General features: G+C 40.6%; 2 protein-coding genes across 5 annotated transcripts; both read left to right on the forward strand.

Annotated features, from left to right (window-relative positions):
• The first annotated feature begins 5,290 nt into the window (after positions 1–5,290).
• LOC103718447 (protein EMSY-LIKE 3-like) lies at positions 5,291–13,948 on the forward strand. Of its 3 annotated transcripts, none has more exons than XM_026809018.4 (9): positions 5,291–5,422; positions 5,544–5,687; positions 9,263–9,465; positions 9,680–9,789; positions 9,911–10,091; positions 12,271–12,507; positions 12,895–12,963; positions 13,083–13,140; positions 13,226–13,948. In XM_026809018.4, the coding sequence occupies exons 2-6, from the start codon at positions 5,660–5,662 to the stop codon at positions 12,391–12,393; spliced, it is 645 nt and encodes a 214-aa protein (XP_026664819.1). In that variant the 5' UTR covers positions 5,291–5,422; positions 5,544–5,659; the 3' UTR covers positions 12,394–12,507; positions 12,895–12,963; positions 13,083–13,140; positions 13,226–13,948. The 3 variants fall into 3 exon arrangements, with proteins under 3 accessions (XP_026664819.1, XP_008805499.1, XP_026664820.1); XM_008807277.5 differs by having other exon boundaries at positions 13,086–13,140; XM_026809019.4 differs by lacking the exon at positions 5,291–5,422 and having other exon boundaries at positions 5,441–5,687; positions 12,366–12,507; positions 13,086–13,140.
• Positions 13,949–15,697: 1,749 nt separating this feature from the next.
• On the forward strand, positions 15,698–21,223 carry LOC149750935 (uncharacterized). Of its 2 annotated transcripts, XM_089928439.1 has the most exons (5): positions 15,698–15,846; positions 16,489–16,540; positions 17,226–19,650; positions 20,324–20,375; positions 21,066–21,223. In XM_089928439.1, the coding sequence occupies exon 3, from the start codon at positions 17,735–17,737 to the stop codon at positions 18,968–18,970; it is 1,236 nt and encodes a 411-aa protein (XP_089784565.1). In that variant the 5' UTR covers positions 15,698–15,846; positions 16,489–16,540; positions 17,226–17,734; the 3' UTR covers positions 18,971–19,650; positions 20,324–20,375; positions 21,066–21,223. The 2 variants fall into 2 exon arrangements, with proteins under 2 accessions (XP_089784565.1, XP_089784564.1); XM_089928438.1 differs by lacking the exons at positions 15,698–15,846; positions 16,489–16,540 and having other exon boundaries at positions 16,584–19,650.
• The last annotated feature ends 1,339 nt before the right edge of the window (positions 21,224–22,562 follow it).

Genomic DNA, 22,562 nt, shown 5'->3' on the forward strand with positions numbered 1-22,562 from the left:
GGCCGCCGGATCCACCACCATCACCACCCGTGCCCTCCCCTGTTTTGGGATCCACTTCCCTTTCGGAAAGTGTCGCCGTCGCCATCGCCGCCGCTTGACATCGGACCGAGCCTCCCCCGGCCGAGATCCGCCACCTCCGTCGACCGTCGGTAAGCATCCCTCCTCCTTGCTTTCATGGATTTTATTCTCCCTGTTTCAGCCCCAAGCAACCGAGTCGGTTGCTTCTCCTTTCCGTCGGCCACAGCAACAGTCGCCGGCCGCCATGGCGGCCGGCTGGCCGTCGACCGAGAGGTGCCCTCCGGCCACCTAGGCCGGCCACCCAGCCAGCCCTTTCCCCTCTCCCCTCTTCCTTCTCTTGCTATCCAACTCCCCTGTCCATGGGGAGTTTGGGGAAGATGAAGGCCCATCGTGGGCCGAACTGGGCCAACTTGGGCCTGGTTCACTAGGGGCCCAACTTGGGCCCAGATGGGCCATAATCTTTTGTGGGCCCAATTTGGGCCCAGTTCAGCCTAGTTTGGGCCCTATTTGGGTCGTACCCTTTTGTGGGCCCAATCCAAATCCGAAACCCAGTCCAAACCCGAAACCCGTTTCGAACCCGAACTCGAACCCGAAACCCAATAGTATTATTTTTGATTTTTGCTTAGCTCTGAAATTAACAAAAAAATTAATTAAATGTTAACAGGTGAACCTGATCCGCCTACCTGAAGTAGGAATTAAGCGAGAAGAGGTAAGTAACTTAATACTTCAAGTGTGATTTTCAAATAAATAGATTAAATTCTGAAATATGTTTTGTATTTAGTAAAATGGGTCTGGCATGTTAAATTTAATTTGAAAATTATGCTCTGAAATCCGTAAACTATGACTAAAAAATTTATGAAATCTGTTTTTATATATATATATATTCTCAGCATGGCTATGATCTGTTCTGTTCTGTTCTGGCCCCGCCAATGGGGATTATACATTGGACCTGTCGATTTGTAATCCGTGAGGAACCGGTTTCGACACCGCGCCACCGGTGATTAGAATAGTGGTTTCTGGACACCGTTTCCACCGGTGACTAACAATAGTGGTTTCTGGCACTCTGTGCAACCCATGCCACTGGGTTACGTGGCCGTAGCCTATCATGTTGAGATTATGATATCAGAGTTTTATAAAAACAAAAATGATATTATTTGTGATTTGTTTCAAACATTGTCCTCTATTTTGATCTGATATGCTCTGACCCCACTCTGGGGTATTTTGTTGCTTACTGGGCTAGTGTAGCTCATTATTCTGTTTTCTCTATTTTTCAGATCCAGAGGCTTGATCGCACGGGATTGGGGAGTGCGTTAGAATTTCCGATAATTCTTCAGTTATTAGCATTTTAGTTAGTTTAGTTTGGACATTTGAATTATGTTGGCATATGTTATTTTGGAATTTTGTAAGACCGCTTTTGAACAATTTAAATAATTATGTTATCTTTGAAAAGCTGTATTCTGCTTTGATATGATCTGCTGCCTTGCGCGCCCGTGCGGCCCGCCGTGCGGGCGTGCGGCGTCTGCCGCGCCTCGGGCTCGGGGCGTGACAGATTTGGTGGTATCAGAGCCAGGTTTAAGATCACTAGGGATTGTAACTGAAACAATTATATTGAGCCTAAGTTTTAGGATTTGTAGGATCCGTCAGAAAGGTTGAGAGATGGGTAGGAACCAGATAAGGGGATAATGTCCATTTATTTTATTAACTATTTCGTATTATTCTGTTTGGATGATTTATAACATCTATATATTTTTACTGAATCAGAATTCCGCCTCGTCGTGTCCGAAACCTGAATCGGATGGTCAGGGGCTCTCGGGGAAGAGCCCCTACCAACCAAGCTGGCGAGGCATCGCATAGCTCAGGACCCCAGGGTCAATCAACTCCAGAAACTGCCGCCAGAAATTAAACTCGGGTGCTCGAACTGATCGAGGAGGTCGTCGGGTTAGTACGCCAACAGAGGCAACAACCTCAGCAACCAGTCCAGGAGGATGTTGCTCCTCCTGAGCAAAGAAGGAGTATTGCAGAATTCAAGGGAATGGCACCTTCGGCTTTTAAAGGCACTACTAGTCCTCAAGAGGCCGAAACTTGGATAGATGAAATGGAGAAAGCCTTCAGGGCAATGGAGTGCACCGATGAAGAAAAGGTCAGATTTGCCACCTATATGCTTCAGGACCGAGCTCATCATTGGTGGATGTCTGTGGAGCGCACATTGGCACCCGAGCAGGAGGCACTTACCTGGCAAAGATTCTGCACCGCATTCTACTTCAAGTATTTTCCCTCCAGTCGCCTGAGGGAGCTAGAGAGGGAATTTCTCAATCTGAATCAAGGAACTATGACTGTGGATGAGTATGAGGCAGAGTTTGACAGGCTATCTCGGTTTGCTCCCACCCTCGTCATGGATGCAGAGTCCCGGATGAGAAGATTTGAAGAAGGATTGAAGCCTCACTTACGTCGGAGTTTGGCCGCAATACACTCGACGAATTATGATGATCTGGTAGACAGGGCTAAGAATCTGGAAATTGTCTGGAAAGAAACATATGATGCCAAAGATAGGAAACAAAAGAAGAGAAGCAGAGATTATGATGCTCGCAGTGGACAGAATTCTAGCAAGACTGCAAAATCTCATAATCAATCTTGGCAATCAGGGAAGCAAGGATCTTATGGAAAAACTATTCAGCAAGAGAAGCATAAGTGTGATGCATGTGGTGGTACGAGTGGTTGATAGAAAAGAGCAAGTGTTGAGGAGGCGCACGATTCCTTATGTTAAGATCCAGTGGAGCAATCATTCAGAACGAGAGGCCACGTGGGAGCTGGAGGACGAGATGAAGGAAAAATATCCGGACCTTTTTGCAAGCTAAGGTATGTTAAATTTGGAAGACCTAGAGTTTTTTTTTTAAAAAATTTCGAGGACGAAATTTTCTTAAGGGGGAGAGAATGTGAGATACGGGGCTGAAGTCGGCAGCCCCAGCCGACTTCAGCCCCGATCCTGATATGGGAGGAACCGGAGAGGATCGCCATCCTCTCCGACTCCTCCGGGGGACCAAAAGGGGCAAGGACGCCGCGGGTATTCCGCGGCGCCCCCCCTAGCCAATCCGCGGCCAATTCACGGCCGCAGATCTCGCCCGGCCGCCGCGATTTTCGCGGCGGAGGGCCGTTATGGTGGGGACGATAAAAACCCCACCCTTTCTTCCCTAGGGCACCACCGAACCCCCCTCCTCTCCTCCTCCTCCCTCTTCTTCCTCTGCTCTTGCCTCCCAAGTGGCTGGTGGGCCGCCGGATCCACCACCATCACCACCCGTGCCCTCCCCCGTTTTGGGATCCACTTCCCTTTCGAAAAGTGTCGCCGTCGCCATCGCCGCCGCTTGACATCGGACCGAGCCTCCCCCGACCGAGATCCGCCACCTCCGTCGACCGTCGGTAAGCATCCCTCCTCCTTGCTTTCATGGATTTTGTTCTCCCTGTTTCAGCCCCAAGCAACCGAGTCGGTTGCTTCTCCTTCCCGTCGGCCACAGCAACAGTCGCCGGCCGCCATGGCGGCCGGCTGGCCGTCGACCGAGAGGTGCCCTCCGGCCACCTAGGCCGGCCACCCAGCCAGCCCTTTCCCCTCTCTCTTCTTCCTTCTCTTGCTATCCAACTCCCCTGTCCATGGGGAGTTTGGGGAAGATGAAGGCCCATCGTGGGCCGAACTGGGCCAACTTGGGCCTGGTTCACTAGGGGCCCAACTTGGGCCCAGTTCAATAGTGTTGGGCCCAGATGGGCCATAATCTTTTGTGGGCCCAATTTGGGCCCAGTTCAGCCTAGTTCGGGCCCTATTTGGGTCGTACCCTTTTGTGGGCCCAATCCAAATCCGAAACCCAGTCCAAACCCGAAACCCGTTTCGAACCCGAACTCGAACCCGAAACCCAATAGTATTATTTTTGATTTTTGCTTAGCTCTGAAATTAACAAAGAAATTAATTAAATGTTAACAGGTGAACCTGATCCGCCTACCTGAAGTAGGAATTAAGCGAGAAGAGGTAAGTAACTTAATACTTCAAGTGTGATTTTCAAATAAATAGATTAAATTCTGAAATATGTTTTGTATTTAGTAAAATGGGTCTGGCATGTTAAATTTAATTTGAAAATTATGCTCTGAAATCCATCCGTAAACTATGACTGAAAAATTTATGAAATCTGTTTTTATATATATATATATTCTCAGCATGGCTATGATCTGTTCTGTTCTGTTCTGGCCCCGCCAATGGGGATTATACGTTGGACCTGTCGACTTGTAATCTGTGAGGAACCGGTTTCGACACCGCGCCACCGGTAATTAGAATAGTGGTTTCTGGACACCGTTTCCACCGGTGACTAACAATAGTGGTTTCTGGCACTCTGTGCAACCCATGCCACTGGGTTACGTGGCCGTAGCCTATCATGTTGAGATTATGATATCAGAGTTTTATAAAAACAAAAATGATATTATTTGTGATTTGTTTCAAGCATTGTCCTGTATTTTGATCTGATATGCTCTGACCCCACTCTGGGGTATTTTGTTGCTTACTGGGCTAGTGTAGCTCATTATTCTGTTTTCTCCATTTTTCAGATCCAGAGGCTTGATCGCACGGGATTGGGGAGTGCGTTAGAATTTCCGATGATTCTTCAGTTATTAGCATTTTAGTTAGTTTAGTTTGGACATTTGAATTATGTTGGCATATGTTATTTTGGAATTTTGTAAGACCGCTTTTGAACAATTTAAATAATTATGTTATCTTTGAAAAGCTGTATTCTGCTTTGATATGATCTGCTGCTTTGCACGCCCGTGCGGCCCGCCGTGCGGGCGTGCGGCGTCTGCCGCGCCTCGGGCTCGGGGCGTGACAGATTTAGTTCACTACATCATGTGATTAGATCGTGATCTTCTTCCTTCTTGTTTGTTTTTGGTACAACAATGATTTACAGCATACGCACGTGAGTACATCTAGAAGAGCCAGCGAGTAGTATACGACATAAGGACTGCAGTAAAGACGCAGTATCCTCCTAGAAAAAATCATCCGAATAGTGTGCAGTATAGAAAGCAACCCAATCAGTTGCCCCGTTCGCCTTCCAAAGTACATGCGAAGCCCAAAATGAGGCAAGCCCATCCACAATGCGACAAGAATCTTGACATAATAGGTACATATCCGCCCTATTAACTCTGCTTTGGATCCGGTTAATTACTGTGGCCGAGTTTCCCTCGAGAAAGAGATTAGGTCAGCCCCCAAATGCCGCTAGCATATATGAGACCCTTCCATGCCGCACATAGCTCCACCAAGAGTAGTCTCAGTGTCTCACCAAAGATCGTGATCTTATTATTGGGTTTGAAGATGTGGAGAGCGGTCCACACTTTCCTCGGGCTCGAGTCACGCAATCCGCGGTTCTTTTAATGAAACGTATACCTCCTACGTGTTTCGATTCTAATGGGCAACGACTAAGAAACATCAAACTGAGGGAATTAATTTATATCAAAATAATGCTGCGGTGCAGCTTACTGACTTTCCTTTCCATTTCCAGGTTATCCGAGAGCGGTTTAAGGTGTTCTACTTTTCCGGCGACAGACGGCTGGAAACCTCGCCGGGGACGCGATTTCGCCGACGTATTCGCCGGAGCTCTTCGTTCCACTTCGATTGATGGAATATTTGAAGAACGATAGCAGCGGTATGTCTCTCCTCCACGTCTCGAGTTTTCCGTTTCTTTATCCTTTTCCGGTCGATTTCTTCGTTCTTATTGAGTTCAGTTGTCTTATTTTTGACGTTCTGTTGATTATGTTTGTGTTTAGGGTTTTTCCGTTCGAGGTTTTGGGATTCTTTAGGGCATAAATGGGATTGACGTGATGCCCTTTCTTTGGGATTGAAAGGGTCGTGGTTTTGATGATGAAAGAGGGTTCGTGATGGGGTTTTCGTATTGGGCCAGGGTTTTCGAGATTTAGATATGCCTTTGGGTTTCTTGAATCGTTAAGCGAGCTAGAAAGGATTTTGATTTAAGTTGATTTAAGTTCTCTTTTGATATATTTTGAACGGGAGTTCTAGGGTTTTGAAGATCTGGTACTGGTTTTCGTGGTTTAGAATGGCACAAAAGTGTGAATAAATTGAAACCGAAGGTTTGGATGCATTTCAGTGGCCTTTGTAGCTACCTTATATCTATTTTTCTCCATTAAAATTGATCATAAGAGTAGCACTCGTACCATTCCTATGGATAATATATCGTTGTGAAGTTGGACTTGATGCAACTCATGCGCCGAATGCAAGTTTCAGTGGATTAATGGATTTTATCTAGATTAGTTCTTTAAATCTATATCAAATTATTTTAAGATGATAGTTCAACTACATGCTGTATTGCACTATTAGTGTTTTTTTTTATCAGAGTGTATTTGGTTTTTCACTGTTCAAAGATTGTTTGGATTCTTGTTTATTTAGTCCCAGATATTTGTATGAATACCAGTTTACTTGTGTACTTTTGACTTCGAATCTTTTGGTACCTACATGACCATTGTTAATATTATTGCAGTAAACATCCTCTCTTTATCTCATCAAAAAATTTTCATTATAATTATTTTTCTTGTTTCCCAAATTACCACTCATTGCTGCAAATCTCTTTCACGATATTGCTTTCTTCATGATGTATGGTTTGGGATGGACCATCTTTCCATTCATGAGCTCTTCATGAATATGTAGTGAACTTGTGGGGACAACAGCTTTCATAAGTGAAAACAATTTATTGTGGTAGATTTGGAAATGATTGTAGTCTCAAGCTTTGATAGTATGTTTTCCTGAATGTAATTTGTACTAATTATATGCACACATGGCAATCCATGTTGAGGGGAGTAGATATATCTTGCTTTGGCTCGGAACTGGAGTTAGATTAATTTAATTCCTAAAGCTAGGATTGTTTGACTTTGTTATTTATTTATGGATGTGTATTCATATATATGGTATTGATAGTTAAGAATGTTAAGTGACAATGTTTGTGTTGGAAACAGACTGACATACTACATCTGGTCAATCGCACATTTATCATGGATAAAGGTAAATTGGGACAAAGCTAAGTATTGAGATATGATCTTAATGACTGAGTCTTAGGGAGAGATCTGATTTAAGGTTGGGTTTGGAGAGAAAAAATGGAGCAGATGGGTTGAAAATAAGTGATCACAAGTGCAGATCCTTAAGCTCGAGTTTCAAAACATGAGGTGTAGAGTCTACCTTTTCATTAAGTGAAAAATAAAAAGAACCAACCATTTGTTTAACACTCTATCTCATCTTTTATAAAATCAGCTTTGATGATGATAAAGGTGAAGTCTATCACAATCCTCTATGGCTTGGCATTTTAATTCTCGTCCCTCTATTTGTAAAGGAGTCCTTCTTATCTGATTGATGTGGAGAAGGGGCTTTGGATTTATTTTTCTGGGAAACCTGAAATTCTTTTCAAATGTGTGGCTAGCAAGTAGCTTGCAAGAAGGTATTTGTAATTTTAGCAAAAGGTTTAGTAAGGTGATCCTAGATCAATGGTTAGCTAGGATTTCATACCAATCTAGTTTTGGGGGTAGGAAAAGATAAAAAAGAACTAACCAGCACATAATGTGTGAAAGGGTAAAGTAGATTGCTTTTGTGGAGCCTTTAGCAACAAAGTGCCTAAGAAATCATCCCTAGTTTTGATGGTAGCAGTATCTAAGTCATGATACTACTCTATCTGGAGGCAGAGGTTCTAATATCTAAGGTTGTCAAATTGCCTACGTGAAGCCAGATTGTGGACACCCTTTATGGCCTAAGGAAGCACCTAGGTGGCTGCCTAGGGAGGAATGCACTAAAAGTCTTAATTACGAATGCCTTCAATGGCATACATAGATCAGTATATGCATATATCACATATGCACTCTTATTTCACAATATATGACATTATAAAACCTTTTTCCACAATAAATCCAAAGATCAAAATCTACAAGAAGGAGAGCCTAATACAAATGGTGCCATCACAACAATCAGCACGCCGGGCAGCGAACACCAAGCAAGAAGTAGAAGAAGGAAAAACAAGAGAATAGTGGGGAAGTAGCAGCTGACAGATTGTAGGTCCATAGCAAACACCTGTCAGGAAGGAAAAGAAAAGGAGGTGGAGACAAGCATAACAGAGACTAACAAGCAAGATGAAGGACAAAAACATTAAAAATAGGAAGAGCATGGCCAAATGAAGCAGAAACGATAGTAGAGGAAAATGAAAAGAAGGAGAAGGAGAAGAAGAAGAAGGAGAGGGAGCAAGAGGATTTAGGTAACTTCATTTGATGACTTGTCATTGCCCACTGGAAAGGCTCTTCTAGAACATGTTGATTTTAAGTAATCATATTTTGTTCACCGGGAAGTATAAGGAGTAAACTATTCAAGGTTCTCCGGAACAAGTTGGCTAGTGGGAAACATATGGAGTTAGGTAAATATCCTTCAAATTTATGAAAAGTTTGGATAGCAAAGAAAATGCAATATGATGTTCTTAAAGCTAAGATGCTTTTTTTTTTTTTTTTTGAGTTATTGATTGTTATTACTAGTGTACAACCCTACATATGGGATCACCTATAAAGCTTGTGGAGAACTACCTGGTTTGGCCTTTTCCTTCTTGCAGGGAATCTTGCTTTCCATTAGACATGTCAGATAGGTGGCTGACTTAATCATAACTTCTTTGCAGCACTTAAAAAACCTTGTGCAAAACAAGGTTGCTCAAGGATCTTGCTCACTATAGTTTGGTTTTTCAAATTTTAGTTTAATTTATAGGAAATCTTCACCACTGGTATGCTCCAATCTTGTTGCAACATGTTGATGGAAAAAGTATCTTTTTTCTTGTTACTTAACTGATAAAGAAGTTTAATTAAGCTTCCTGGATGCCAGTTATATATTGAGTTGTTTTTATGTTTAAATGCATGGTGATGGTTGCAGTAGTGGTTACGCACATGCCTTCTTAATGCAAGTAATGAAAATTTTCAGTTTGGAGTTTTTTCAAACAATAACTCTTTGGTTACCCATTCATTATCCTCTACGCCTTGGGATTTGTGGATGGCCTTCTATGCTATTATAAAATTCTTGCATCTTTAACATTCATAAGTTCAACCTTTTGTATGCACTTGAAGTTTGGAACTGTTTACAGTTAGATTATATCTTGCGATCCTTTTGATCATCCACCGTATTAAAATTGTTGTTTGTAAATTTGGTTCTTTTGTGTACAACCTTTTCATTTGGTTTCATTTTATATATCAGGAACTGATGATGATCTTCCAAATCACTCGATCATTTGGAATTCTAGAGGTGTTCTTTATTCGGGAGTTATGAGGATCTCTTCTGGGCCAGTATCTCATGGAGCATGTCTAATAAACATGGAATTTCAAATTCACTGCATGGAGACTGAGGCATATGGTGCTATCTTAAGAGTCTTTATCGCTCAATCTGATGTTCTTTCATGGGTACATCCCACGACCTCTATACGCTTCTTTACCATTATACTTTAAAAAGTTCCTAATACATAAGTAGAGATATTTACATGATTATTGCTAAAGTCCATTCTACATATTTCAGTTAAATGTTTGATTATGATTTTTATGTGATTCATTCCAGGACTGTTGACTTTTCCTATTGTTGTTTCTTTTTCTAATTTATTTCCTCCAAATCTCTTTATAGGGTAAGGAAGGACTCATGTCAGAGTTAAGGAAGGAACTCAGGGTTTCTGATGTTGAGCACAGAGAAATTCTTGGGAAAATCAATTCAGATGCTTCAATCAAGTCCATACGGTGGGGTTATTTCGATTATGGTCTCACTCTTACATCTATATGACAGAATTATGGACTTCTGAGTAATGATAGCTTCTCCATGTTGGTTTCTTGAGTGAATTTTTCAATTGAACTGAACCAGGGAATTGCGTAAGACTATTGATGCTCAAGCGACAACAGTGAACCCTCCTAATTTTGATCCAAATTCCATCAGTCATATATCTCGTAAAAAGTTAAAACCTGGGCATATGACTGTTTCATCATCCCAAAAATACTCACCCCATGCTCAACCCTTGCCAACAGCTGTTCCTTCTTCATTGGCAGTAAGTACTAGTGCATTTGTCGGACTTCTGAATTGTTTTTACACTTCATGTTTCTCTGTCTCTATTTTGCCTTTAGTTTTTAATTGGAATGCAACTTTCCGACAGAAAATATAAAATTTTGTATACCTTGTGTAATATGCATAAGCTGTTATCCTCTGCATAAAGCTTTCTTTTTCATTAAGAGCAATTGAATGCTGAGCAGGATTCATGGTAAGATTGGGAATGACAGAATGGTGGACATATGTGCAGTTGAGTAATTGAAAACTGTTAACATGTTATGGTCATGTTTAAAACAGATGAGAATCAAATTCTGATACAAGATTTCATTTGTGGAACATAAACATACCAGGGTATTCCTAAGAAGACTAGGATAAATGTTGTGTGATGGTATCAAAGGCGGAGAAGACCACCAACTCTGTGTCAAATAGACTCTATATTGCTTTTTGGTCATGAGTTGCTGAGTATCTCATGGGTTTATCATTGAATGAATTTGAATTTATTATACCATGTTATTGACTATTTAATAGGAACTCTGTGGTCGCATCTCCATCCTTTTAAGTACCACTCCACATGGCCCCACGCTCCCTTCAATTTCAGCTTTTAGCGTTTTTTGTTTCCTTTTTGTGTTATAAATGACAGACCTTTTAGTTTCAGTCTGGTTTTTTACCGGAATACTTAACTGTGGTCCCAGCCCTTCCACACTTGCATTCCCTTTTGTCCAGTTTTCTTTATTATTTTCCCAAGACACTCCATCCTGCTTCATGTTTCTATTTTATTCCAGCCAGGCATATGCACCACATGCGGTTAATTCTAGTCTTTCTGATTCATTGACATGATCTTGTAGCAGGGGATCCCCTTCCCCAAAAATTCAATCTATCAAAGTTGATGTTAATTCCTCCTCTTTGTGTTTATGCATTTGGTTTTCACATGTGTAGTTATCAAAAATATGTAGCAAATGTGAAGTTGGAGTTTCAAATCCGACTTTAGGAGACACTCTTTTATACATGATAGCTCTGTTTCAATGAGCAAGGAAGTTAGAACTTTTGTAAATCTTAATTTGACTTTCCTGTACTCCAATTACAGAAATTCATCTAATGTCATGATTAAGATCTACTAGAACTTGGTATTTGTGTTTCAAATCATCTTGTGAAATGACCTTTTTTCAGTGCCATTATTTTTTTTTCTATTGGACTTGTTGTTTCTTGTAGCAAGATTTTCAGCTTTTATAGAATACAGTGATGCTTGTTTCTGATAGTAATGTCTTTGAGTTCTTGTGATGCTTCTACAGCTTAAATGTATATCATGCATTTGTGGTGTGAATATGTAGGGTATGGACATAGGGGAAAAAACTAATATAGATGGTGGGGATGCATGCACTAAATATTTAAGGTAGCTTATTAGGGAAAGGTGTTGTACTTTCTGGTGGAAGGTTGGGACAGAGGAGAGGTAAGTAACGAAGAATCTGCAAGGCCGAGTAGCTGAGTCTAAAAGTTGATAAGATTATTGGTTGATTTCTTTACTAAAATATTTAAGCACATGCTTAATGAAGTAGCAATATAAGCCAAGGGATTCACACTCCTAGGTAGCAAGGCCTTACCTTGAGACATAATTTATTTTTAATTTCAATTATAGGGAAGAAATTTTCAGGAAAAAAGGATAAGAATGATGTGTTAAGAAAATTATGAAGTTTAGTGCACTTGGATTTAGTCAGTATACTGAACTATATTAGAGTGTAGATAAAAAATTGTGTTAGCCAAACATGGATATCTTGTTGAAAGTTCTCTCTTTTCATTATCTATCTTCATGTTTGTGTAACCATAATTTTGGCCTTTGAATTTTAAGTGGACTGCAAAACCTCATAACAAAATCAACATGTTTTAGATCCAACTACACTCTCAACATATCTTTTCTGGAATATACCTATTTCTTTATTGAAACTGCTTCATTTAATTAAATTCTTGACTTTATAGAAAGTTCTATTTAAGAGAAGCACTGAGTGAGGTGTTTGAAATTGTCTTTTGTGTCTTGGGACAATTATGCAATTGCAATGAATAAGTTCTCTTTATGATGTTTTGTATTCATATTATTTTTGATCCTAGAAGATGTTTTGAGATAACTAAAGAGTTCTATTTTTTAGATTTAAATGTTGCATATTGAATTCCTAGATCTTTATGAACAGACACATGCTAGAGAAGCCCAGGGGAATGATAAAGCATCTGTATTCTCCCCTCAAGGGGATGTTGGACAAGCTCTAATACCTGTTCATCAAAACAGGCAAGCACCAAGCACTGGGAAAGCTTGAGGATCGCTCATTCTGCAGACATCCAAGAAGGGGTTTCTTCATTCAGGGGCTGAAAATTTGAAACCTGGATCAGACATAATTGAGATTCGTGCAACTGACAAGCTTATACATGAGGTGAGTGAATGATATCCAACAATAAAGGTGAACTTAGCATGGAAAGTTTTCCAACGTGAATATAGTCTTTTGAAGGATTAGGTGTAATTGAGACTCATGCAACTAATAAGCTTATTTATGCGGTGAGTGAATGATATCCAAAAATAAAGGTGAACTTAACATGGAAAGTTTTCCAGTATTAATATAATGTTTTGAAGGATTAGGTGTATTATTGAGGAAGAGGGTTTACAAGTATTAGGATTGTCATTTACTTTCCAGAATGGATTCTGCTCTTTGATTTGGATGACTGCATATATTCATTATATATGAAATTCCTTCCAAGCAATGTAGCATTAACCTTTCTTGTTATCTGAAAGTGCTGGTGTTTTCCCTAACTTTGTTTCATAGGTTGAGAGGGTTTGTGGTGGAGAGAACCCTGATCCAGCTCAGCTAGAAAAGGTGAAAATAATGCTCAGAGTAAGTCATTTCATATTTTACTTGCTTGTCTGCATGTTCAATTCAAACCTTGGGTTTCATCCAGTTTAACCTTAAGAATTAGGCTCTCAGATCCTAATCATACTTATGCAATTCTGTAGCAGGGTCATGAAAGAGCTCTTCTGGAAGCAATCGGAAAACTTGCTGATGTATCAGATGGTAATGAATCAGTAACTAGTATAACCTTGTTATGTTGCTACTTTCTTTGCTGATCAAATTTAAGAGTGATGGTTTTGAATCCCAGATGACTCATCTGATCATGGACCGCATTGGTACCCTAGTGGAGAGGCAAAGAGGAATGGACGTGGAGTTCATACTGCTGTTTATGAGCAGTTCGATGGGACAAGAAGCTATCACAGGGAAGGATATGGTAAGGACCACACAGGAAGAGTGAGAATTCCGTGCATTGATCTGCAAGATGATGAGTATGACCAAGGTTGCTGAAATACCGTAACATGTGGCTTCACCCGTTTACTTGTTTTGTTGGGTTTAAATGATGTCAGATTGACCTGGATGTCTATCACTGCATCTGAACTCGTTTCATTTGTCTGCTCTCGGGGAATAGTCATATAGTGTTAACTGACTTAGCTCTTTTCCTCCCTGCTAACACCATTTGTATATGCTAGAATTGTTGGGCTCTGTCCATATGCTTTTATGTGGCCTTTTGATTCCAAGTTGGTGTGTTCTCCTGATATCTCTCTTGGAGTTTGTTTTTCTTCCATAAAGGGCTGGAGAATGAAGCCTTCGTCCTGTGAAAACAGACTTAGCATAATGTTAGTAGATAATTTGGGCCCCCACTTAATTACATGTAAACATTATTTTAGGGGCACTTAACTGCAGTAAATGTAATATACGTTTGGCATAGTGATGGTTGTTCCAGGTCTTTATTTCAGAAACATTTGTATATTGACAAATAGTTTCATTACACGATTAACACAGTCTGTTGTATTCAATTTGTAATGCCTAATTTCGCCAAGACTAAAAGGGTGGATAGCATCTTGAATTTTGTAGGGTGCATAGAAGAATTGTTCAGGTTACAGGAAGTTTGTTTTTATGTGAACAGGGAACAAAATTTGGCCAAGCTTTTCCTCTGCTATAGGTAAAAGCATCATGGATAACAATTGGAAGAACAGCTGGGTACTCTTTTTCTCTGTTGTGTTGCTGTTTATATTGTAGTCATGGTTCAACAGTTGCAGACTTGCAGTTCAGACTGTAGTCTGCTGTGGCCTATTCCGCAGGGGTCGTCCTCTCGCAGCAGTGGGGTACATGGGCAAGGTAACCCACTCCATCCTTGTGCGATTCCATGCGAGGCACTTCAGGTCATGAGTTTTATCTTATTTGACTGCTAGAAGAGTGGAGCATAAATTTTAAAGCCATTATAACATTGAAGGTTTGTGGGGCTTGTTTCAACAGGATTCTATTGAAAAAGGAAAAGTAAATAAAATGTAAAAAGCAGCATGGAAGCATTATAAATGGAAGCATTATAAATACTAGTGATGGATATGTGCATTGCAAAATATGGATGGTTCGGATTTTTTTTTTTTAGAATTTGCTAGAGTGAAAATGGATTGGATATAAATTGGATATTAGTATATCTATATCTATATCCATTTCAATTTGCTATGGATATGAATATTAAATGGATACAAATTACGGATGGAGATTGGACCTCTATACTTTACAAATCACCAAAGATACTATTTTATAGAAAGCAAATTGATCTGAAGACATACTAATGTTATCACTTATTTAATTTGAAATGTATGTGCTATCTAAGGCTAAATAAAATTGCAAATAAAATTAAATATTCAGTCAGAATTTTGTGTACTCATCATATTCATGTATGTTTTGCTTTGATTGATATGAATAATCTGTGGATATTAAGTTAGGTGCTAATTTTACTATCCATAGACCATAAATAAATCCGGATGGATGTTATCTGATCCATTTTCAACAATAGGATATGCACATATAAAATTAAAATGAAATAGCTCAATTTAAAGGTCTGCAAGTCTAGCAGCATAATGGCGTCCATAATTTTCCTACTATGGGCTCGTTTGGTTCGCGGGAAGTATTTTCCCTCCTAGGAATATGGGAATCATATTCCTAGGAAGAGGATACCTAGGAAAGTACTTTTGGCATGTTTGGTTAACCATGGGAAAGTGACAAATTTCCAAAGTGCTTATGTTTGGTTGACCATCCACTTTCCTAGGAAAGTTATGTATAATTTCTATTATGCCCTTAATAAAAATTAGGTCTTTAATGCCTCTTTAATGCTTATTTAATGCTGAAGGGTCTTTTTGGGAAAAAATAAAAAAGGAGTGATTCCCACCTCATGGGAAAGTAACTTTCCTATGTTTCTCATGGGAAAGACTTTCCCATGAAATGTGGGAATCATATTCCCATGGGAATACAACTTTCCCATCTCTCTCCTTTGAAAACTTCAACCAAACAAGAGGCATTTCATTACTTTTCCGTTGACCACACTTTCCCCCCTCCTTTTCCTGCGAACCAAACGAGCCCTATATGGAAACATTCATGTAGTGTGGATGTGAGATCCCGAAACTGGGCCCGGTCCATTGACTGGCCCAGCCCAAATTTTGGCCTCACATGCGTCGCACGTGAGGGCGTGTGGGGGGGGGGGGGGGGGGGGGGAGCCATCCCGAAGAAGCTGGCTCCCCCATTCTTTTTTAGGGCTTCTCCTCTCATTGAAGGGATTGGAAGAGGAGCCGCTGCCAGCCGAGAGAGAGGGAGAGAGAGAGAGAGAGCCGCTGAAGCCCCGCTCCTCTTCGGTTCGGGTGGTCTTTCGCTACTTTCTTTACCGCCGGAGAAGAAAAAAGCCGCCGGATCTTCGCCGAGGCTGAGGTAAGGTTCCTAATTTCATTTCTCTGTTAAACCATTTAAGAAAGAAAGAAAGAAAGAAAGAAAGAAAGAAAGAAAGAAGAAGAGAGGGAAGAGGGGACTTACTCGTGTGCAGCCGCGAGCACCGCCGATGTTGCGGGTCCCCGCTGTGGGCTCTTCCTCTCTTGAGCTCTCTTTCTCCTCCATGGGAAGAAGGAGAGAGCCGGCGGACGTCTCCCGAGCTCGCCGACCTCCCTTCGTGGGAGAAGAAAGAAGAAGAGAGAAAGGAGGGGGGGGGTAGGAGAAGAAGTCGGGAGAAGAGGAGGAGGAGAAAGAAAGAGAAAGAAGAAAGAAAGGGGGGAAGGAAGAAAAGAAGTCAGAGGAAGCTTCGGGAGAAGAAGGAGAAAAGAAAAAGAAAAGGGAAGGGAAGGAAAGAAAAGAAAAGAAAAAGAAAAGAAAAAGAAAATAAAAGAAAAGAAAAGCAAGAAAAAGAAAAAAAAATAAATAAATAAAGGGAGAGGGTGGTTTACGGGTATGAACCCGAACCCGAACTCGAATCCGGGGCGCTAGACACTTCTGCAGGGTCGGCCCTGAAAGAATGTTAAAATTTAAGTTTTATATATATTGTGATTAATTTTAAAAGAAAATATGATTTTTGGATATTAGGTTCTGCAAGGAATTTGTGAGATTAATTGGATTGTTGTGGATCGCGTTCAATGTAAGTAATGAACTGCCTTCGCTAGACTCTTCATTTATATAATATTATTTTTGTATCGAATAAATTGTTAATGAATTTATATATGATTTATGAATTTTACGAGATGATGCTTTGAATGAAAAATGGATATGTGAATTGGAATAATATTTTTCGGACTATTGTTATATTACTGTTCTTGCATTGTATATGCATATTTAGATCGGATTATAATATATCTATTATGTTACAAAAGAATTTTGATGTGCATCAGATTTAGAACTCTCAGCCTGGCTATGTTCTGGACCCTGCCAATAGGGGGTTATGCATTGGCAATTCTGGCCCCACCACAGGGTATAAGTGTGGTATTCTGGCCCACTCCGCAGGGTATGAGTGCGGTATTCTGGCCCACTCCGCAGGGTGTAAGTGCGGTTCTGTTTCTAGCCTAGCCACATGATATAAGTGTGGTCGTAACTAAAGGCTGATGAGATGAATGTGATTTATTTCGAATCAGATTTATGATTATGTATGTGGATATTTGAAAGATACGGATTTCAATGAATTTGTGCTTGAAAAGAAATTGATTTATTATGTTGATTCATCGTAATTTGTATTTATATTTTATGTTATTATATGAATTGACTAGTTAAGGTGTTTATTACTTACTGGGCTGTCTAGCTCATTATACGATTTCTTACTGTTTTTACAGATCCGAAGAATTAGCTCGATCCGAAGTTTTACAATATGGGAGAGCGAATACAAGAATTATGACACAAGTTATCTTAGATTAGGTTTTATTTAAATTAATGTTCTATTTTTATTGTTCCGCTGCGCATTGAGAACTGTGAAACTTTATAATTTGTGTCAGTCAATGGAATAAGATTGCATTTATTTCAGTTGAATTATGTTAGTTATATATTTGAGATATTTGTTTAGATGCCTTGCATGCTCGTAGGAAGAGTTCCCTACGGGTGTGCGGCGGTTGGCGCGACCCCCGGCTCGCGATCTCGGGCCGGGGGCATGACAACTTTTATGGTATCAGAGCGTAATTGGATAAATTATGAGATAAGAAAATCTGACATGACATGAGTGTAGGTGGGTAGACACTAGGGACATTGGAACGTTAGTTTATGATGATTGTAACAACCATTCTATGTACTTGTAATGAACTGGTAAGCTTATTATTGGCATGCTGCTATATGATAGACATAGCTTAGGATGCCTCCACGTCGAACGAGAAAGACTACTCGCAGAGCTACTAATAAGGCACTCAACCCGCAAAATAACAACACACCCCAACAAGTTGGTAACACCCCTCAGCAGGAGAGAATCGTCAATCCTGCTAGTGATACTCAGACAGGACAACAAGAACCGGGCCTAGGCCAGGTTATGCAGACCATAGTGGGCCTTATGCAGATGCAACAACAGGTACAACAGCAGTTGCTCCAACAACAAGCGCAGTTGCCCCAGACACAGCCACAGCAAGGACGAGGGAAACAGTGTGAACAACGTAGCAATATTGCTGAATTTAAGAGGTTGGCTCCTCCAGCTTTCAAGGGGACTACAGAACCGTTGGAAGCAGACAACTGGCTTACAGAGATGGAAAAAACATTTGCTGTCTTGAGATGCCAGGATGATGAAAAGATTTTGTTTGCATCATACAAGATGCAATGTGAGGCATTCAACTGGTGGCGGATGTTGGAACATAAATATGAACAGGATAGGGAGCCACTCACTTGGGAAAAATTTCGAGGAGCCTTTTATGATAAGTATTTTCCTCGGAGTGTAAGGACGCAAAAAGAGCAGGAGTTTATTCATCTAAAGCAAAGAAATATGACTGTTGCAGAATATGAAGCTAAATTTACCGAGCTAGCTAAATTTGTTCCAAAGTTAGTCGAGGATGAGCTAGATCGAGCGCATAAATTTGAGATGGGACTAAAGACTGAAATTAGAAAACAAGTGGTACCTTATGAATTGACTACCTATGCAGCTGTGGTAAATAAGGCTTTGATAATTGAAAGGGAAGTTAATGATGAACGGTTGGAAAGGGAAAGAAATCAAAAGAAGAGGAACATGTCAAATGAATTCCAGGGGCAAAGCAATGAAAACGCCGAAAGTTCAAATAAGAAATCTACGAGTGACAATCCTAAGCAGATGAATAACAATAAATGTTCCAGATGTGGTAAGGCTCATGTAGACAAGGATTGCCATTGGAACACCGGCGCCTGTTTTAGATGTGGTAAGATAGGTCATAAAATTGCAGACTGCCCACAAAGAAACGAGACTAGACCTACTCAGGCAATGGAAGGAAGCCAGGGGCCAAAGACTCAAGGAAGAGTAATTGCACTTACACAGCAAGATGCACAGGCTTCTGATGTGTTGACGGCAGGTATTAATCTAGTCCCAATATTTATTTATATTTATTGTTTAGCCATGCCCACTGATCTTTGTTAGACAACTCATTATGCTGCTAGAAAGGATTAAATAGTTACATAATTTTTTTTTTTGATTAATTGTCAAAAGAAGAATATAAACTTTTAAATTTCGAAAGTGTTCACACGGATGAAGACATAAAAATGAATGTACCAATAAGCAAGTAATTCTACAAAAAAAAAAAAAAAATCTAGACTTGACACGAGTATGTTGAGGTTTAAATTAGTGTGTGCAGAGAAAGTGTGGTGAATGGAATTATTTGATATTGATCAAAAAGACGACTTTGATTTGAAAAGTGTTATGACTTGATTTGGAAGAAGTATTCTCTACTCTTGAACTGCATGTACGAAAATTTCGTGGACGAAATTTCTTTTAAGGGGTGGAGGATGTGAGATCCCGAAACTGGGCCCAGTCCATTGACCGGCCTAGCCCAAATTTTGGCCTCACGTGCGTCGCACGTGAGGGCATGTGAGAGGGGGGGGGGGAGCCATCCCGAAGAAGCCGGCTCCCCCATTCTTTTTTAGGGCTTCTCCTCTCATTGAAGGGATTGGAAGAGGAGCCGCTGCCGGCCGAGAGAGAGGGAGAGAGAGAGAGAGAGAGAGAGCCACTGAAGCCCCGTTCCTCTTCGGTTCGGGTGGTCTTCCGCTACTTCCTTTGCCACCGGAGAAGAAGAAAGCCGCCGGATCTTCGCCGAGGTTGAGGTAAGGTTCCTAATTTCATTTTTCTGTTAAACCATTTAAAAAGAAAGAAAGAAAGAAAGAAAGAAGAAGAGAGGGAAGAGGGGACTTACCCGTGTGTGGCCGCGAGCACCGCCGATGCTGCGGGTCCCCGCTGCGGGCTCTTCCTCTCTTGAGCTCTCTTTCTCCTCCATGGGAAGAAGGAGAGAGCCGGCGGACGTCTCCCGAGCTCGCCGACCTCCCTTCGTGGGAGAAGAAAGAAGAAGAGAGAAGGGGGGGGGGGGGGGGAGGAGAAGAAGTCGGGAGAAGAGGAGGAGGAGAAAGAAAGAGAAAGAAAAAAGAAAGGGGGGAAGGAAGAAAAGAAGTCAGAGGAAGCTTCGGGAGAAGAAGGAGAAAAGAAAAAGAAAAGGGAAGGGAAGGAAAGAAAAGAAAAGAAAAAGAAAAGAAAAAGAAAATAAAAGAAAAGAAAAGCAAGAAAAGAAAAAGAAAATAAAAGAAAAGAAAAGCAAGAAAAAGAAAAAGAAAAAAAAATAAATAAAGGGAGAGGGTGGTTTACGGGTATGAACCCGAACCCGAACTCGAACCCGAACCCGGGGCGCTAGACACTTCTGCAGGGTCGGCCCTGGAAGAATGTTAAAATTTAAGTTTTATATATATTGTGATTAATTTTAAAAGAAAATATGATTTTGGATATTAGGTTCTGCAAGGAATTTGTGAGATTAATTGGATTGTTGTGGATCGCGTTCAATGTAAGTAATGAACTGCCTTCGCTAGACTCTTCATTTATATAATATTATTTTTGCATCGAATAAATTGTTAATGAATTTATATGTAATTTATGAATTTTACGAGATGATGCTTTGAATGAAAAATGGATATGTGAATTGGAATAATATTTTTCGGACCATTGTTATATTACTGTTCTTGCATTGTATATGCATATTTAGATCGGATTATGATATATCTATTATGTTACAAAAGAATTTTGATGTGCATCAGATTTAGAACTCTCAGCCTGGCTATGTTCTGGACCCTGCCAATAGGGGGTTATGCATTGGCAATTCTGGCCCCACCACAGGGTATAAGTGTGGTATTCTGGCCCACTCCGCAGGGTATAAGTGCGGTATTCTGGCCCACTTCGCAGGGTATAAGTGCGGTTCTGTTTCTGGCCTAGCCACAGGGTATAAGTGTGGTCGTAGCTAAAGGCTGATGAGATGAATGTGATTTGTTTCGAATCAGATTTATGATTATGTATGTGGATATTTGAAAGATACGGATTTCAATGAATTTGTGCTTGAAAAAGGAATTGATTATGTTATTATGTTGATTCATCGTAATTTGTATTTATATTTTATGTTATTATATGAATTGACTAGTTAAGGTGTTTATTACTTACTGGGCTGTCTAGCTCATTATACGATTTCTTACTGTTTTTACAGATCCGAAGAGTTAGCTCGATCCGGGGTTTTACAATATGGGAGAGCGAATACAAGAATTATGACACAAGTTATCTTAGATTAGGTTTTATTTAAATTAATGTTCTATCTTTATTGTTTCGCTGCGCATTGAGAACTGTGAAACTTTATAATTTGTGTCGGTCAATGGAATAAGATTGCATTTATTTCAGCTGAATTATTTTAGTTATATATTTGAGATATTTGGTTTAGATGCCTTGCATGCTCGTAAGGAGAGTTCCCTACGGGTGTGCGGCGGTTGGCGCGACCCCCGGCTCGCGATCTCGGGCCGGGGGTGTGACAGGACACATTCTGGATAGCTCCAACATAACTTCGCGAGCCGGGGGCGTGACAGGACACATTCTGGATAGCTCCAACATAACTTTCCCCTGACATTAAGGTCCTTGTCATTCACATATTTTTTTATCAAAGTTTTCTGCAGAGAGCATACAAACACCAAGAGACGCATGCATTCAGGGATGTGATCAGGCCACTCAAGCTGGTGAGTTAGCATGTTTCTTCCAATCCATCAAAGCCCAACTACACTCCTAATGGTTGAGCCCACGAAGGAGAGTATGTTTTTGGATGGGTCCAAGGGCCTACCGACAAGGTAAGCTTCCTTTTGAGGGTTGGGGTTGGGGTCTATCTACTCTCTATCACAGAGAGACAGCTCTGTAATGAGATAAAATGCACATGAGAGGAGAACCTTTCATGCGTGTTGTGTATTGCATGGTGTTTGGAACATCCACGCATGCTTGATTACTTCACTATTGGTCATTTATTTTTCGTGAAATGACTTTTTATATTAATTCTGCTTTTATAGTCGCTATAAGGTTCTAATGTGAGCAGCTTACATTCAGAAATTTAACTTGTGCTTTATAGAAACAGTTCTGATTAACACCAAGCAATCTTTATAGGAGTCAAATGGTTCATATGTATGACACCATAGTAGCATCAGTTATCTGGATAAATGATTGTTGATTGAATGCAGGAATTCCTGACTGATGAATTAGATTGGTAAATATTAACATTAGTAGTTCTTTATGGATCATTCTTTTAGGACCCTGCATATGACATGAGGATTTTAATGAAGCTCGGCATGACCAAGGACATGGTTGAACACCATTATAAAATTGAACATAGAATAAGGGCATGGACTTAGAGGGATGGACATGGCTGCAACCTTGAGTTCTAGTGTAAGTTAAATGATCATGAACCATAATATAGGTGCTAAGTGTGAGGATCCGTGCGGGCGTATGTTTAGTCTCACATCGGTTATTCGCTAGATCGATCTTAGATACTTATACAGGATCAAGGAACCCAAATAATTTCTTATAGCTAGCTATTTTGGGTGAGGTCCTAGGTTGTGACAAATAATATTAGAGCGGACCTGGCCCATAACTTATGTGGATTAGGAGACACTGCAACATGGATCCATTGGGGCTGACCACGGGCTGATCGTGGTGTTTGTGAATAGATTTG

This window comes from Phoenix dactylifera, chromosome 18, assembly GCF_051530095.1.
Source record: "Phoenix dactylifera cultivar Ajwa chromosome 18, Ajwa_hap1_PhDact_Kaust_v1.1, whole genome shotgun sequence".
NCBI lineage: Eukaryota > Viridiplantae > Streptophyta > Magnoliopsida > Arecales > Arecaceae > Phoenix > Phoenix dactylifera.

Bases quoted from the DNA above. Each gene is read 5' to 3' on its own strand.
- LOC103718447 (XM_026809018.4), top strand. From the start codon at position 5,660: ATGGAATATTTGAAGAACGATAGCAGCG. The intron at 9,466-9,679 runs GTACATCCCACG...ATCTCTTTATAG, and splicing joins AATCTGATGTTCTTTCATGG to GGTAAGGAAGGACTCATGTC. The intron at 10,092-12,270 runs GTAAGTACTAGT...CTTTATGAACAG, and splicing joins CTGTTCCTTCTTCATTGGCA to ACACATGCTAGAGAAGCCCA.
- LOC149750935 (XM_089928439.1), top strand. From the start codon at position 17,735: ATGCCTCCACGTCGAACGAGAAAGACTACTCGCAGAGCTACTAATAAG.